Here is a 13,410-nt window from a genome sequence, read left to right on the forward strand (position 1 = left end):
CGGCCCCGGTGGGAGCGAGAGCGCAGCAGGGTCGCACCGGGGCTGGAGGCGACAAGGATCCGTTTCCCCCCCCGAGCCAGGGCAGGGCCGGGACTAGGTGGTGCTTAATGGCAGGAAAACCAAATCCGAAGTGGGGGCGAGCCGAGGTGGGGGGCACGACGTGGTGCCCCGAGCATCCCCCCTGCTCCATCCCTCCGGGACGGCCCGAGGCCCCCCTGCCCCGGAGGGGGCGGACAGACTCGGGGCCGGGCCTCGGGGAGCTGCGTCTCGGTCCCCGCGGAGCTGCTTACATGCATTTAATAGCTCGAGGGCGAGGTAATTAGAGGAAAGCCTCAGTAAATCACGTTAATGACCGCAAGAGCCATTACAAACCCCGGGGGTTGTGGAACACCGAATAAACCCAGCGAGAAGGGCAGGAGGGAGGCGAGAGCCGCAGCCTGCGCCCCGGCCGCCGGGCAGCACGGTGCCCCGCGCTCGGCAGCGCCGGCTGGCTGTTAAATTAACACCCTGCTAATGGCATTAAGCAGCACTTGGGTTTGCGGGACAGTTTAGCGTGGGTCAGGTTTTCTTAGACACACCCCACACATTTTTTGCTGCGAGACCGTGAAAACCAGTGTGGGCTGGAGGGGCCGAGGGGGTGCCCTTTAAAAACCCTCCCGGATTTTAAAGACATTTCAGCCCTGCCCTGCGCCCGGGGCCGGCGAGAGGGTTGCGGGCGACCGGGGACAGCCGGAGCCGAAACCCTATTTTCCCCCGGAGGAAGCGCCGGTCCTTGCAGCGGCACCTGCCGCGTTCCGAGCCGGACCCCGCGTGTCCCCCCCGGGCACAGGAGCCCCGCACACGGAGGCACTGGACGCCCCCGCACGGCCCGACACGGGCGGACGGAACCCCCGCGGGGAAGGGCTGGTCTCGGACACGCGTGGCCGGAGGAGAAGCACCGGGCGGGCAGAGCGGGGGCTCAGACACGACGAGGGGGGGTGGTCACAGCAGGCACCCGGGGGATTCACGGGTCCGGATTTGGGGCGCCCGGATGGGCAAAGCGGACCTCGGGTGCCCGGGCGCCGGCCAGATGCACCGGCCACGGTGGTACCTCCGGTGGGTGTACCTGGGCAGGCTCGGGGGGGCACAGCCCGGGGAGAGCCCGCATGGGGCTCCGGTGTCCCCGGGGATCTCTTGCAGCATCTCCCCCGGGCTGACCCCGAGGGGCCGGGACAGTTTGGTCTGAGTTCCCCTCCTCCACCCTTAAGGTCGCCCCAAAGCTGGACGGGATCACTGCCCCCCCCCCCCCCCAAAAAAAAAAAAAAAATCCTGCAAATCGGGCTGCAATTCAAGAGCGGGGAAAAAAAATTCTCCGGCGCTGGGATACACCGAGACTGTGCGTGTGTGTGACCCGCGTGTGCCGGGCTGCGTCCCTGGGCGGCTCGGGTGGGACCAGCAGGACTGGGACCCCCTCCAGTCCCGGGCCGACGGCATCCCCATACACACCCCCCCACCACCACCTCTTCCTCCGGCGAAGGAGCAGCAAGGGCGTCGGGAGCAGGACGGAGGGGCTGTTTCCCGGGGAAGAGTTAACAAATCCCGGCAGCGGCGGGGCTGGGGGGGGTGAGGACTCCGGGGGAGCAATGGGGGCAGGGAGGCTGCGGAGCCCCGCTGCCCTGCAGGGAAGGCGGTTGCATTGCCAAAGACGCCCCGCTGGGCTAGCAGGCCCGGGAGCAGATTAATCAGGCACTAATTCAATTTACAACAACCACTTTTATTCAGCTCGGTGGCAAGGAATTCAAAGCGGGGAGGGGGGCGGGCGGAGGGGAGGGGGCGGAGGCCGGCCTGGGGCTCGCCGCTGCCCGGGCAGCCCCCGTCCCCTCGGGCCGCCCCGCCGGGGCTCGCCGGGGAGGGGACCGTGCCGCCGTGCCAGGGCCCGGCCGCTTGAGTGACACGGCGTGGGCAGCGCTCCGAGAGAGGGCACCTCCGTTGGAAAAATAAAAGTGCCCTTTTAATCAAGGAGGCAGGGAAGGCGGGCGAGCAGGGCGGCCGGGAGCCGCCGGAGGGAAACCCCTCCGCTCCCTCCCGGGACCGTCTCTCCGGGATCTCGGTACCGTCCGCCGCGCCGGGGCAGCGGGCGGTGGCGTGTCCCCGGCCGGGATCACGGAGGGAAGGAAGAACCGAGGGAGGCAGCCGTCGGGGGGCGGCCCGCCGGGCACCGGGGGTCCGCTGGGGGGGGCGGGAAGGGGAGCCCGAGGCTGGGGCGCGGCCTGGAGCGGGACAAGTGCCGCCCTTTACCCCTTCCTCGCTTTAAGGGGAGCTCCAACAAGCTGCAAACCGAGGGGGAGCGGCGAGCGGCGCCGCGCAGCCCCTGTGCCCGGGCTGTCCCCAGGGCTGAGCCGGGGAAACCGCCCCTTGGCGGAGATCAGCCCGCCAGAACAACCTGCCGGGGGTCGCCAGGCCCCTTAGTTCCCGTGTCGTGCCCTAGGACTCGAGGCTTCCCCCAGTTAAACTTCCCCGGCGTCGGGTTTTCCTTCCCGATGGGAAAGAAGGCTCCGGGCCGAGAGCCGCCGGGAGTCTCCTCGGAGCGGGCCGGTGCGTGGGCGGGGTCCCGGCTCCGGGATCCCGCGCTGGACGGCGGCTCTTGCTCCGGACGCCCCCCCCAATCCAGCCGAGGGGCTCAGGCCCTACCTGGCCTGGTAGAGAAGGGGAGGCCAGCAGCGACCAGCTGGGAGAGGGCCCGCTCCTGTCCCTCTCGTCGCCCCCACAGGTACGCGGGGGGGGGGGGGGGGGGGCTCCTCCCGGCCGCTCCCCTCCTCTCCCCGCCCCATGCCCACGGAGCATCCCCAGCTGCTGGGGCGCGGGCAGCCTCGGCCTGCCCCGGCCCCGTGGGGGCACGGAGGGGCGGGCGGGAGAAGGAGGGCCCTTCCCCTGCTCCTCGGGGCGGCCCGGGAGCCCCGCGGCGGCACTGGCGCCCATCGCCGCGGTGTCGGGCGGGCTCCGTCCCTCTCCCATCCCCCCCCCCGCCCTCCCCGAGGCCTGTGCGTGTCTCTGGCTGAGCCGCCAGTGGATGTCGTTGTTCTGTTCCTTGAGCGCGATGTCACTCCTTTAGCATGACCTCAAACGCGGCGGGGGCTGGGACCGCCAGTCATTCTCCGTGCGAGAGCCGGGGCGGGAGGCAGGCGGGACCCAGCCCCGCCGCCAGCCGCACTTTTGTGGTGCCGCCGCCGCCGCGGTCTCCCCTTTCTCCGCGGGGCTGGCCGCGGGGCGGGCGATGCTCCGGGCTCCCTGAGCCGCCGCACCGCGACCGTCGGCCAAGTCGCCCCGCGGAGCTGGGCGCTAGAGCGGCGGCTCCCCGCCCGCCTTTCCCCACGCCGCGCGGAGGTCGCGCAGGATGCCGCGGAGGGGCGCGGAGGCGCCGCTGGCCCTGCTGCTGGCGGCGGCGTGGCTGGCGCAGCCCCTGCGCGGCGGCTACCACGGCGTGAGCATGTTCGCCGTGCAGACGGCTCAGCCCGACCCCTGCTACGACGAGCACGGGCTGCCCCGCCGCTGCATCCCCGACTTCGTCAACTCGGCCTTCGGGAAGGAGGTGAAGGTGTCGAGCACCTGCGGGAAGCCGCCGTCGCGGTACTGCGTGGTGACGGAGAAGGGCGAGGAGCAGGTCCGCTCCTGCCACCTCTGCAACGCCTCCGACCCCAAGCGCGCCCACCCGCCCTCCTTCCTCACCGACCTCAACAACCCGCACAACCTGACCTGCTGGCAGTCCGACAGCTACGTCCAGTACCCCCACAACGTCACCCTCACCCTCTCCCTGGGCAAGAAATTCGAGGTGACCTACGTCAGCCTGCAGTTCTGCTCGCCGCGCCCCGAGTCCATGGCCATCCACAAGTCCATGGACTACGGCAAGACCTGGGTGCCCTTCCAGTTCTACTCCACGCAGTGCCGCAAGATGTACAACAAGCCCAGCCGCGCCGCCATCACCAAGCAGAACGAGCAGGAGGCGGTCTGCACCGACTCGCACACCGACGTGCGGCCCCTCTCCGGCGGCCTCATCGCCTTCAGCACCCTGGACGGCCGCCCCACCGCCCACGACTTCGACAACTCGCCCGTGCTGCAGGACTGGGTGACGGCCACCGACATCAGGGTGACCTTCAGCCGCCTCCACACCTTCGGCGACGAGAGCGAGGATGACTCCGAGCTGGCCCGCGACTCCTACTTCTACGCCGTCTCCGACTTGCAGGTCGGCGGGCGATGCAAGTGCAACGGCCACGCATCGCGCTGCGTCCGTGACCGCGACGACAGCTTGGTGTGCGACTGCAAGCACAACACGGCCGGCCCCGAGTGCGACCGCTGCAAGCCCTTCCACTACGACCGGCCCTGGCAGAGAGCGACGGCCCGGGAGGCCAACGAGTGCGTGGGTGAGTCCCACGCCGCGGGCACGGACACGCCGGCAGACGCGGGGAGGAAGGACGGGGAGAGGGCGCTGAGGTCCCCGGAAGGGCAGGGAGAGGGAGGGGAGAGAGAAGGACCCGGCAGGGGACGGGAAGCGAAAGGCGTGGGGACATCCAGGACCCGGCAGGGGATCTTCAGGGACACGGAGCGAAAGGCGTGGGGACATCCAGTGACACGGGGAGCGGGACAGGGACACGCAGGGAGATGGAGAACAGGACAGAGCGAGGACACGGAGGTACCCGGGAGCGTAGGGCGAAGGAGGGGACACCGAAGGACCCCGAAGTGCGGAGCAGGGGATGTGAAGGGACTCGGAAGCGCAGGGGATGGGACGCCGAGGCGCCCGGCAGCGCAAGGCAGGAGACACTGAGGGACCCGGGAGCGCACTGGTGACAACACCGAGGGACCCCGAGGTACAGAGCAGGGGGCACGGGGAACTGGGGACCATAGGGCAGGGAACGGCGAGGCGCAGGAATTTGGGGCAGGGAATACGGAGAGCCCCAGAGGCGTGGGACGTGGGACACCGGAGGCACCCGGGAGCGCAGGACGGGGGGCACCGGCGGACTCTGGAGCGCAGAGCAAGGGACAGCGGGAGACTCGGAAGCGCGGGGCAGGGGACACCAAGGAGCTCAGGAGAGGGGAGAAGGGACACTCAGGAGACCGGGAAAATACCGTTCGCGTTCGGAGAAGCGCTGAGGAGCCCTGGCTGGGAAAGAACTCCCGTCCCGGGCAGCTTCCGCAGAGCACGGAGCGGGGTCCGGTCCGGGGATCCGGGGATCGCCGGCAGCCCTGCTGCCTTCTCCGGGACACCGGCTCAGAGCCCCGCCAAAAAGCTTCCAGCTCGCCCGAGAGGCTCCATGCCCGGACGGGACGGGGACGGACTCCGGTCCTTCCCGGAGGGAGAAGGCGGCCGGGCGCTGGGGAGGGCAGCTCGGCAAAGCCTGCGGCTCCGTCGCTGCATCCTTAGGGGGTGCGGGCGGCGCCGGGGGGCGGTGGCGGGGCGGCGGGGACTTGAACGAGCCCCAAGGCCAAATGATATGCGGGAAGCAGCCGGTTCGTTCCGTCTCGGGTGAGAAACCCGCGCCGTCCGGGCTGTAAGCGAGCCTCAGGCTCCGGGCTGTCCCCGAGGGGAGACGGGGAGTCCCTCGCCTCTGCCCGGGGTGGCCAAGGGTGAAGAGTTTGGGGTGCTCTTTCCCCTGACTCCCCGCACATCCCGCCGACGGCTCCCGCCGTTCTCCCACCCCTGCTCCCCAGCGGGATCCCCGTGCGCTGCCGGTCCTCTCCTCGCCGCGGTTTTGGGGGCCGGTGCCAGCCCCTGGGATCAGCCGTGTGTCGGTGGCCGCGGGTAACCCAGCACCGGGGTCTGGGATGCGCCCCCGGCTCGGCTCGGCTCTCCGCGCCGGGATCTCCCGGCCCCGCTGAGCCCGTCCTCGGCACCCGCCGCCGCCGCCTTCTTTACACGGAAAACACGGCCCCGTCTTCCAAAATATTTGCAGCTCCGATGATAGGAAAAAAAAAAACTGGCCGAACGGCCGGGGTTGGGCTTTTTTTTTTTTTTTTCCCCCCTTCTCCTCTTCCCATCTCCCCCCGCAAGTCACAATCAGACGTGTCCCTTGCAGAGAGCGCAATTTCTTCCCCGACGCCTTCAACACCGCGGCGCGGCCAAGCCTGGGTTATCTGGCGGGGAGAGGGGGCCCGGTCCTGCAGCCCGGTGGCACCGGGACACACGCGGTGGCGGCGCCGGGCGAAGCTGGGGGGTCCCGGCCCCGCGGGGCGATGCTCGGCCGCCGCCCGGAGCCTCCGCTCCCCGCCGGGCTGCGGCTCACGTCGGGGCGGAGCGGGCGCGGCCCCGGGGCGGCGGCAGCGGGGGAAGCGGCGGGGAGATGCCCTTTCCCGGAGCGGCGGGCGGTGGGTGCCGTTCGGATGCGCCGACAGCGCCGAGCCGGGGTTTATCTCCGGGTTTGCTTTTGTCCTGTCCCGGCGGGGTCCCTCTGCCCGGCAGCGCTCGGGGATGGAGCTCCGCGTCCCGATTATTTCCCATCGCCGCCCCAGGGCGGGCCCAGCGCTGCCTCTTCCTCGGCGGCAGGTCCAGGGGAGCAGGAGGGGCTCCGCTCCCCCCAGGCCTCAGTGCCGTCGCACGGGCAGGGACGAGTTCCCTGCGAGCAGAAAGAGAGTTACAGCTGTCGGCGATGCCATAACATTCGGTGCGATCTCGGGGTGCTATCGGACCCTTAGTCTACTCTGCAGGGTCCCGAAGTGCTCCTGAAAATGCTTTGGTTCAGTTATTATGCTGGCTCCGTGCACTTACCATCCTTCTCCCTTCCAATTTACTTCCAATAAAAAGGAAACAAGTTCCCAGTTTCCAGTAAAATGTGTAACTTTTGTGCCAGGCTTTGCACTTCAGACCATACGCAGTCCTAACCGTGTCAGACTTCTGCAAACGAAAATCACTCAGTTTTTTCCTTTTCTGCCGAATTTGCTGGGAGGTGAATGTTTTGCAAGGATGAAGCTATCGTAAAATAATTTTCCCCAGCCCATTTCTGCTGCACATTCCCTGGGGCCATGCCTATCAGTCTGCAAAACCAACCACGGCCAAACAGCTACGTTGCCCTGCCAGGCCCACACTGCCTGGAATAATCCCCCTAGATAAGGATCACAATAACCCTATACAGCTCCCACCCACTTGCTCATGACCGGGTTTCTCTCCTAAATCCAGAGAGAAAGTCAGGCTTTGCGGTCACCCAAGGGCTATTGACCCAGCCTTCGCCGGGCAGAGGCAGGGGATGAGCTGTGAATTGGTGGTGATGTTGCCAGCTGCACACTGGAGGGATCTTCAACTGCTTGAGAAAGAAACCGGAGGAGGCCAGACCCTCCTGAACAGCAGTGGTGAGGGGTAGGTGAATTAGCCAAATTAGCTGAATTTGCCCTAGGCAGTGGTGCGAGAACTGATTACAATTTTTTCACGGAATTTGCTCTTTTTTCTGGAAAATTATTTTTTTTCAAACAGGAAGAAAAATGATAGAATGTGTCTGCTTTGCTTAAAATTTGGGTGTTTTCTTTGGTAAGCCCCTTCCCCCTGCCAAAACTGAATCTTTGTTCCTATTCATGCGTATTTGGGGCTGAAAAAGAAACACGCTGGAGTTTCTGACAAAAAGTCAAAATTTCCCACGGGAATGTTTTTCACCAGCCAGATCTAATTTTTCTTTATCGCTTCTTGCTGCCTGCAAGAGCCCAGGCACCGCACAGGGCCTGGCCCGAGGAGATGTGCTCCAGGGACCTGCTCCTGCAGAAGGACCCCAGCCAGCAGAGCTTTTCACAGATTCAGGTTCCCATCAACTTTACCTGGCAAATAACTCATCCACATAGAGCTTGTCCTTACAGTCTGGCTTTAGCCAGGCACCTAGGAGCTAACATGCTCCAGGGAGGACATGGCTTGGAGACAAGCTTGGAGGTCTGTTCTCCATCCTTCCTCTCTCCAGTGCTGTCAGGCCAGCTCCATTCGCTCAGCATCAGTCCAGCCCAAGCCCTGTGTCTCCGACCCAGTTGGTCCTGATGACGCTTCCAGCTCCCCTGTGAGAGGAGATTGCAGCTGGAAAAGGCCTGACTAAAATATCATCAGAGCTCAACTGCTGGTGAGCTTGTGTGGACACATGAAAATGCAGACAGGGGCTTCGACCAGATTTAGCAACATCAATAGAATGCAATCGACACCATTTCATAATTTCTCATGAACTGTGGTGTTATTTTGAGTGCTGGAAATGAACACAAACAAGTACTGCTTTTGAAAACTTCCTTTAGTTTGCATAAAATACCTTTGCATTTGCCTTGGCTGAAGAAAGCGCTACTAGACAAACCCAGGCTGTAGCTCACTGACAGGCACTTTGAGAACAACCTCCAGACTCTGTTCCCAGTGCTGGCTCTGGTGCTCCACAGCCCTTTCCCCCACGGGTACAGGAGATGCACCCGGCACCTGCACCTGTGTCTGACGTCAATGGTGTTTGCAGGTGCTGGGCGTCTCTCGGATTTTGGCCCTACGGGATGCCTAGAGAGTGTTTAACAATAACAAGTGCGATTGCAATGACAGAAAGGAAACATACTGTGTTTTCAGATACAGGATTTGGCACAAGCCATGCATGAAGCCTGGTGTTAGACAGGCTCTGCTCCGCAGTGTGCACTGCAGTGGGGTTCCCAGGCTGGGATGTGTCTCATTTCAGAGCAATTTGTGAGCAAGTCTTTCCTTCATCTCAAACAAGGAGGGGACCAGGAACTACTAGAGAATAGCCTGCCAAACACTCCCAGTAAAAAACTTCCTTCCAGGCAAACCTGAGGCTTTATCATCTCAGTGGCAGTCCAGGGAGGTATTTGCAGGGTAGTGCTTACTAAAACAGTCAGTGGGCTCCCCTCCACCTCATCACAACCAGGGAAATGAAATCCTTCCACAGCAGCAAGTTCTTCTCACTCTGGTCCTGCAGACAGATGTAAGGACTGCAGGATTTCCTCTCAGGGAGTTCCTGGTGTCCCTTATTAAATTTAGGTGATCCCTTTTCTTTAGCCTGCATTAATCATCTTCACTTAAAAAGCCTTCACGGTTCTCATCCCATTTGTAACAGTTTTCCCCGGGGTCAGCACAGTGGGGTGTTGGGTACCCCTACGAGATGATGACTTCCCATTCCCCTTCTCCTCTGAATGGGATGAGGAGTCACGGTGGTGGGGACTGATGGCCTCAGGCCCGCTGGAGTGTGCCTGCAGTGGTTGCTCAGCTGGGCAAGCAGCCCCTGATGCCTGTCTGCAGCGTGGAGGCACCCTGAGAGCAGAGAGCAGAAAGGGGTGTCAGGGCAAGTCCTGGGGCCACTGATGGGTGACAATGGTTCACGGTGGCTGAGACCCATCAGGCCAGGAAGGACTGGGCTGGTGGGAGATGTCCTTTCTGCCTTCTACCCTCCTGTGGTGATTCAGGACTTTGCAAATGGTCCATCTCAGAGGGGGACAGGGGAAGAGAGGGCTCTGTCTGCAGCAGAGTGGGAAGTGGAGTGGGGGGCTAGGACCAGCAGAGCTGGCAGAGACCTGGTTGGGCACCCTCTTCCCCTTCAGTTCCTGGCACCATGGTGGGATAGGAGTCAGACAGAGCTCTTAAGTGGCTTTGTAAATCCCTCTGTGAGGAGAAGGGGGGGGTCTGAGTGTCCCTGGCATTTACTCCACTTATGTCTTCCAGAGGGATGGGGAAGGTTGCAAGCATCCTTTCTCACCTTGTAAAGCAGCAACATTTCTTATCCAACCAAAAAGTCTCTGAGCAGGATTTCTAAGGTGCCCATATAGGATCCCCAGGGTGCCCATGCAGGATCCCCAGGGTGTAGCACCCTCCACCCATCTGAGATGGATGCTGCTGTCTGGGACTGGGCAGCACAGCAGGACTATGTCCCTAGCTTGAGCCAGCCAGGCAAGGCTGACAGGTGGATTTTGGAGATGCTGTGTGCTGATACTACTCATTACCTTCTGAGGATATTAGGAATAGTCATAATTTCTGATATCCAGGCTTGTCTTGTCCCCCTGTGCCTCAGTTTCCCCATTTATAGAGAGTAAAGGGGAGCTGTGCAAAATTATTTGGACTTGGGGTTAGAAAGGTGTGAAGCAGTATCATAGCACACTTGTGTCTAGGGAAACACTGCAACTGGGGCAGCTTCACCAGCGATGTGGCACCAGCCAGCAATTGGAACAGACCCTGTGTGGGCTGGACCTCTTGTGACACCATGTGCCGTCCATAGAGCCACAGGTCTTTTGCACCCCATCCCTGGTTCAGCTCCTGGAGGGTTGTTCTGCATGGGGAATTGCATGAGCTGTGGGTAACACTGTATTGCTGAGCAGATGGGTGCTGTAGCCATAGAAATATGGGCCCATAAGCTGCTGAGACTCCCATTGTAACCTCCCAAGCGGGCCTTGCATGGGCAGAGCTTTCTCACAGGCTTTTATTCTCAGGAAGCTTAAAGTTAAACTGATTTCCAACAGAAAGGTTTTTACACCAACAAACAAACAAACTAAAAAGCGCAGTTAAGGCTAAAACAAAACCAGGCTTGGCACTCTGGGTTGGACACTTGCCTTCCCTTGAGCTTGTCCACAGCTAATCTCTGCCCTCCTCTTTCTGGGCCAAAGCATGTCATCCTTATTCAGCCTACGCTGTCCTCTCTTCGGCAAACTCCCCATGACCGCCCAGGGGGACGTGCTGCCTCTCCGAGGACAGAGCGAGAAGCGTGCAAGGGCTCTTGAATCTCCGCTGCCTGTAGGGATCCTGCTTGCAAAAACAGTCCCAGGGTTCTTGTTTTCCTACCTGGCCTGTGAAGTGGGGGCAGCTGGGATGCATGAGCCTGTTTTTATATTCTTAATGTATCTCCCCTTCATCCTTGGGGATGGGGGACAGACTTTGTCTGACCACAAGGGCTGCTGCTTTCTTTGGCCCTAGGTCCCTTCTGCCTCCCTTTTTGGATGCTCCGCTTTTTAGTATAGTGTTTTTGGAGGCTCTTGCACTTATTATGGGCTATTGCATGCTGGGGTTGGGCTGCACAAGCAGAGTTTTTCTGGGGACCTTCTGGAGGATTTTGGAGTCCTGTGATGAGCTTCTTCCTGAGCCAGTTTTGCCTTGGGGGACATGCAGCGTGGAGATCTTGGGTCAGGACGACTGGAACCAGCTGGTTGCCTTCATAGCATCGCAGAAGTTGTACATCATTTCACCCCATGTTGCTGTCAAATAAACCCAAACCAGCGCCAGAGGCCACCAAATACAACATCCAACCTTTCCTAGAAAGCACTGACACAGCTGCCTGCAGTGCAGGACACACCAGCCCTCGCCATGGCAGGGCTGAGCCCTCCACATGTGGGGGCAGTTCACAGCTCCAGACTCAACCCCACCTCGGTCATTTATTTGCAGCATGGTTGTGATTGCACCAAACAGGTCCCCCTGATCTTTTTCAGGCAGCAGCAGGGGAGGTAGAGGTTTTGCTGCCAGGATCAGCCCATGCAGACGGCTTAGACCTGAAAAAGGGTTCGGCAGTGGCAGAGCCCAGCAGTCACATCTGCTTTGTCCCCCAGGGTGTCTCAGGAGCAGTGGCTGCCATTTGGCCTTTGCCACTGCAATCAGTGGGGGACATCTCCTTTGCGTGACCGGAGCTCCCCTCCCTGAGTGTCCCTGCCAGATCCCTGCTGCTTCCCACAAGGCATGGCAAGGTGGCTCAGCCTGGCTCTGCAGCCCAGCGTTACGGGGGAGACAGGTCTGCACGTGAGCAGGAATCAAAGCGCAGCTCATAAAGAAACAGGCCAGATCCTCACCTGGTGCAAACCCAGCTCTGTCCAGTGGCAGCGTCTCACCCCCGCTAACCATGCTCCAAAAAATCAGTCCCCTGATGGCTGGGATGGGGCTGCCTGGCTGAAGTGATGGACAGGCTTTTAAAAAGATATCTGTATAATAGCTTTCATTTATAGGGGGATTAGGATGCCCTGGGGACTGATAAGGAGACAGGGAGGCTTTTCCTGCTCTGAGCCAGTGCAGCCAGGGAGGCTACTGGGGGGAGCAGAGCTGGAGGCTCGGCTGCTCTCGCTCCATCCCAGGCAGGAGCAGCCTGTGTTTGCTGCAGAGATCAGCAGCACGAAGGAGCTCAGCTACACACCGTCTGGGAGTTTGCATTAGGCTCATCAGAAGGCAGGGTATTTACAGGTGAGGAGGAAAAAATGTTGTGTTTTTTCAGGTAGATACTAAAAAAATGGATTCTGAGCCATGAGAGAACAGGCACCCATGTCAGCAGAGGGTTGAGGATGGAGGAGGCATGCAGCTCAGCTAGGAGCTTGATTTATGGATTTATTTTGAACAGCACTGGGTTTAGTGGAGGCTGGAGTTTAAAAATTGATGCAGTGATATGGCCAGAGAGACTGCTTCATCCCGGGGCTCAGTGGAGATGGTGCTGGGCACCCCAAGGTCTCAGCTGGCACTGGAGGGAGTGCTGCATTGACAGCACAAACTAGGCACAAACTTGCTGCTGCTCACAACATGCATCTCCTGTGCAAAGCAACCGCCGCATTGCTGGGGAGTGCAGCAAGCAGAGCAAGCAATAGATAGGGAAAGAGCCCGGTTTCATGTCCCACACACAGCTGTGAAAGCAAGGGAGGGTACAGGCAGGAGTTTTCCTTTCAAACTTTTTCCAAGCATCTTGCAAATGATGGGCAGGTTGAAAACCGTATCTGCATCTCCCTCCTTGACAGAGGACTGGAGGCTGGGGAAGGAAAAAGACTCTATTTCACACTCTCCTCGAAGCACAGGGTCTTTCTAAATTATTTCATGGAGGTTTACGGGCTGGCAGGGACCTCTGGCTTTGCCCACTGGCCATTGTCACCCAGGTTGTGGTATCACCTGGAGAGGGATCCCCTCTTGTGCTGAGTCCGGCACAGGGGCAGGGTGTCCTGGGGTGCTGCATGGGGAGCCGCAGCCCCCAGCCCTGCTCTTGTGATGTGCCCCTGGGAATGGCGGAGCTGGTAAAGCTAAAGGATGAGCCCAGGAGACCTTTGCCAACTTCTGCCAAAAATGACCAGCAAGAAAAATTGTGTGGGCAGGCGAGCAGCAATGCCAGAGCAGGTGGGGGTGAGCACCCTCAGGGGTGTCTCGGAGACAAACTTTTTTCCTGCTTGTGGGTCAAAGCTGCTGCATCTCCCCTGTTTGTGGAGAGGAGGGTGGAGAGCCAGGAGCCTAGACCCAGCACCCCCAAATTCACCTAGAAAAGGGCAAAACCAGCATGAGGGGCAGGAGCAGCCAGGACACTGACGCAGGCTGTGAGCAGCCAGGATCTGCGGGTTTGTTTTACAGCAAATTTATTCTTTTTGACCTGCTGCAGGGAACTGCCAGGATGGGAAACACTTTCTGATTGCAGAGAAGTAGACACAGATTAGATGATGATGCATGATGGAGCGGGGAGAGCACTCCCCAATTTCTCAGGGTGCTAGGAA

General features: G+C 60.9%; 1 protein-coding gene across 1 annotated transcript in view; it reads left to right on the top strand.

Moving 5' to 3' along the window:
• The first annotated feature begins 3,373 nt into the window (after nucleotides 1-3,373).
• Nucleotides 3,374-13,410, top strand: part of NTN1 (netrin 1) — a 106,205-nt gene continuing 96,168 nt past the window's right edge. The window contains exon 1 of the mRNA XM_075720073.1: nucleotides 3,374-4,397. Coding sequence (XP_075576188.1) covers nucleotides 3,374-4,397 — 1,024 coding nt within the window. The remainder of the gene's footprint in view (nucleotides 4,398-13,410) is intronic.

Source organism: Pelecanus crispus, chromosome 12 (assembly GCF_030463565.1).
Source record: "Pelecanus crispus isolate bPelCri1 chromosome 12, bPelCri1.pri, whole genome shotgun sequence".
NCBI classification, from domain to species: Eukaryota; Metazoa; Chordata; class Aves; order Pelecaniformes; family Pelecanidae; genus Pelecanus; species Pelecanus crispus.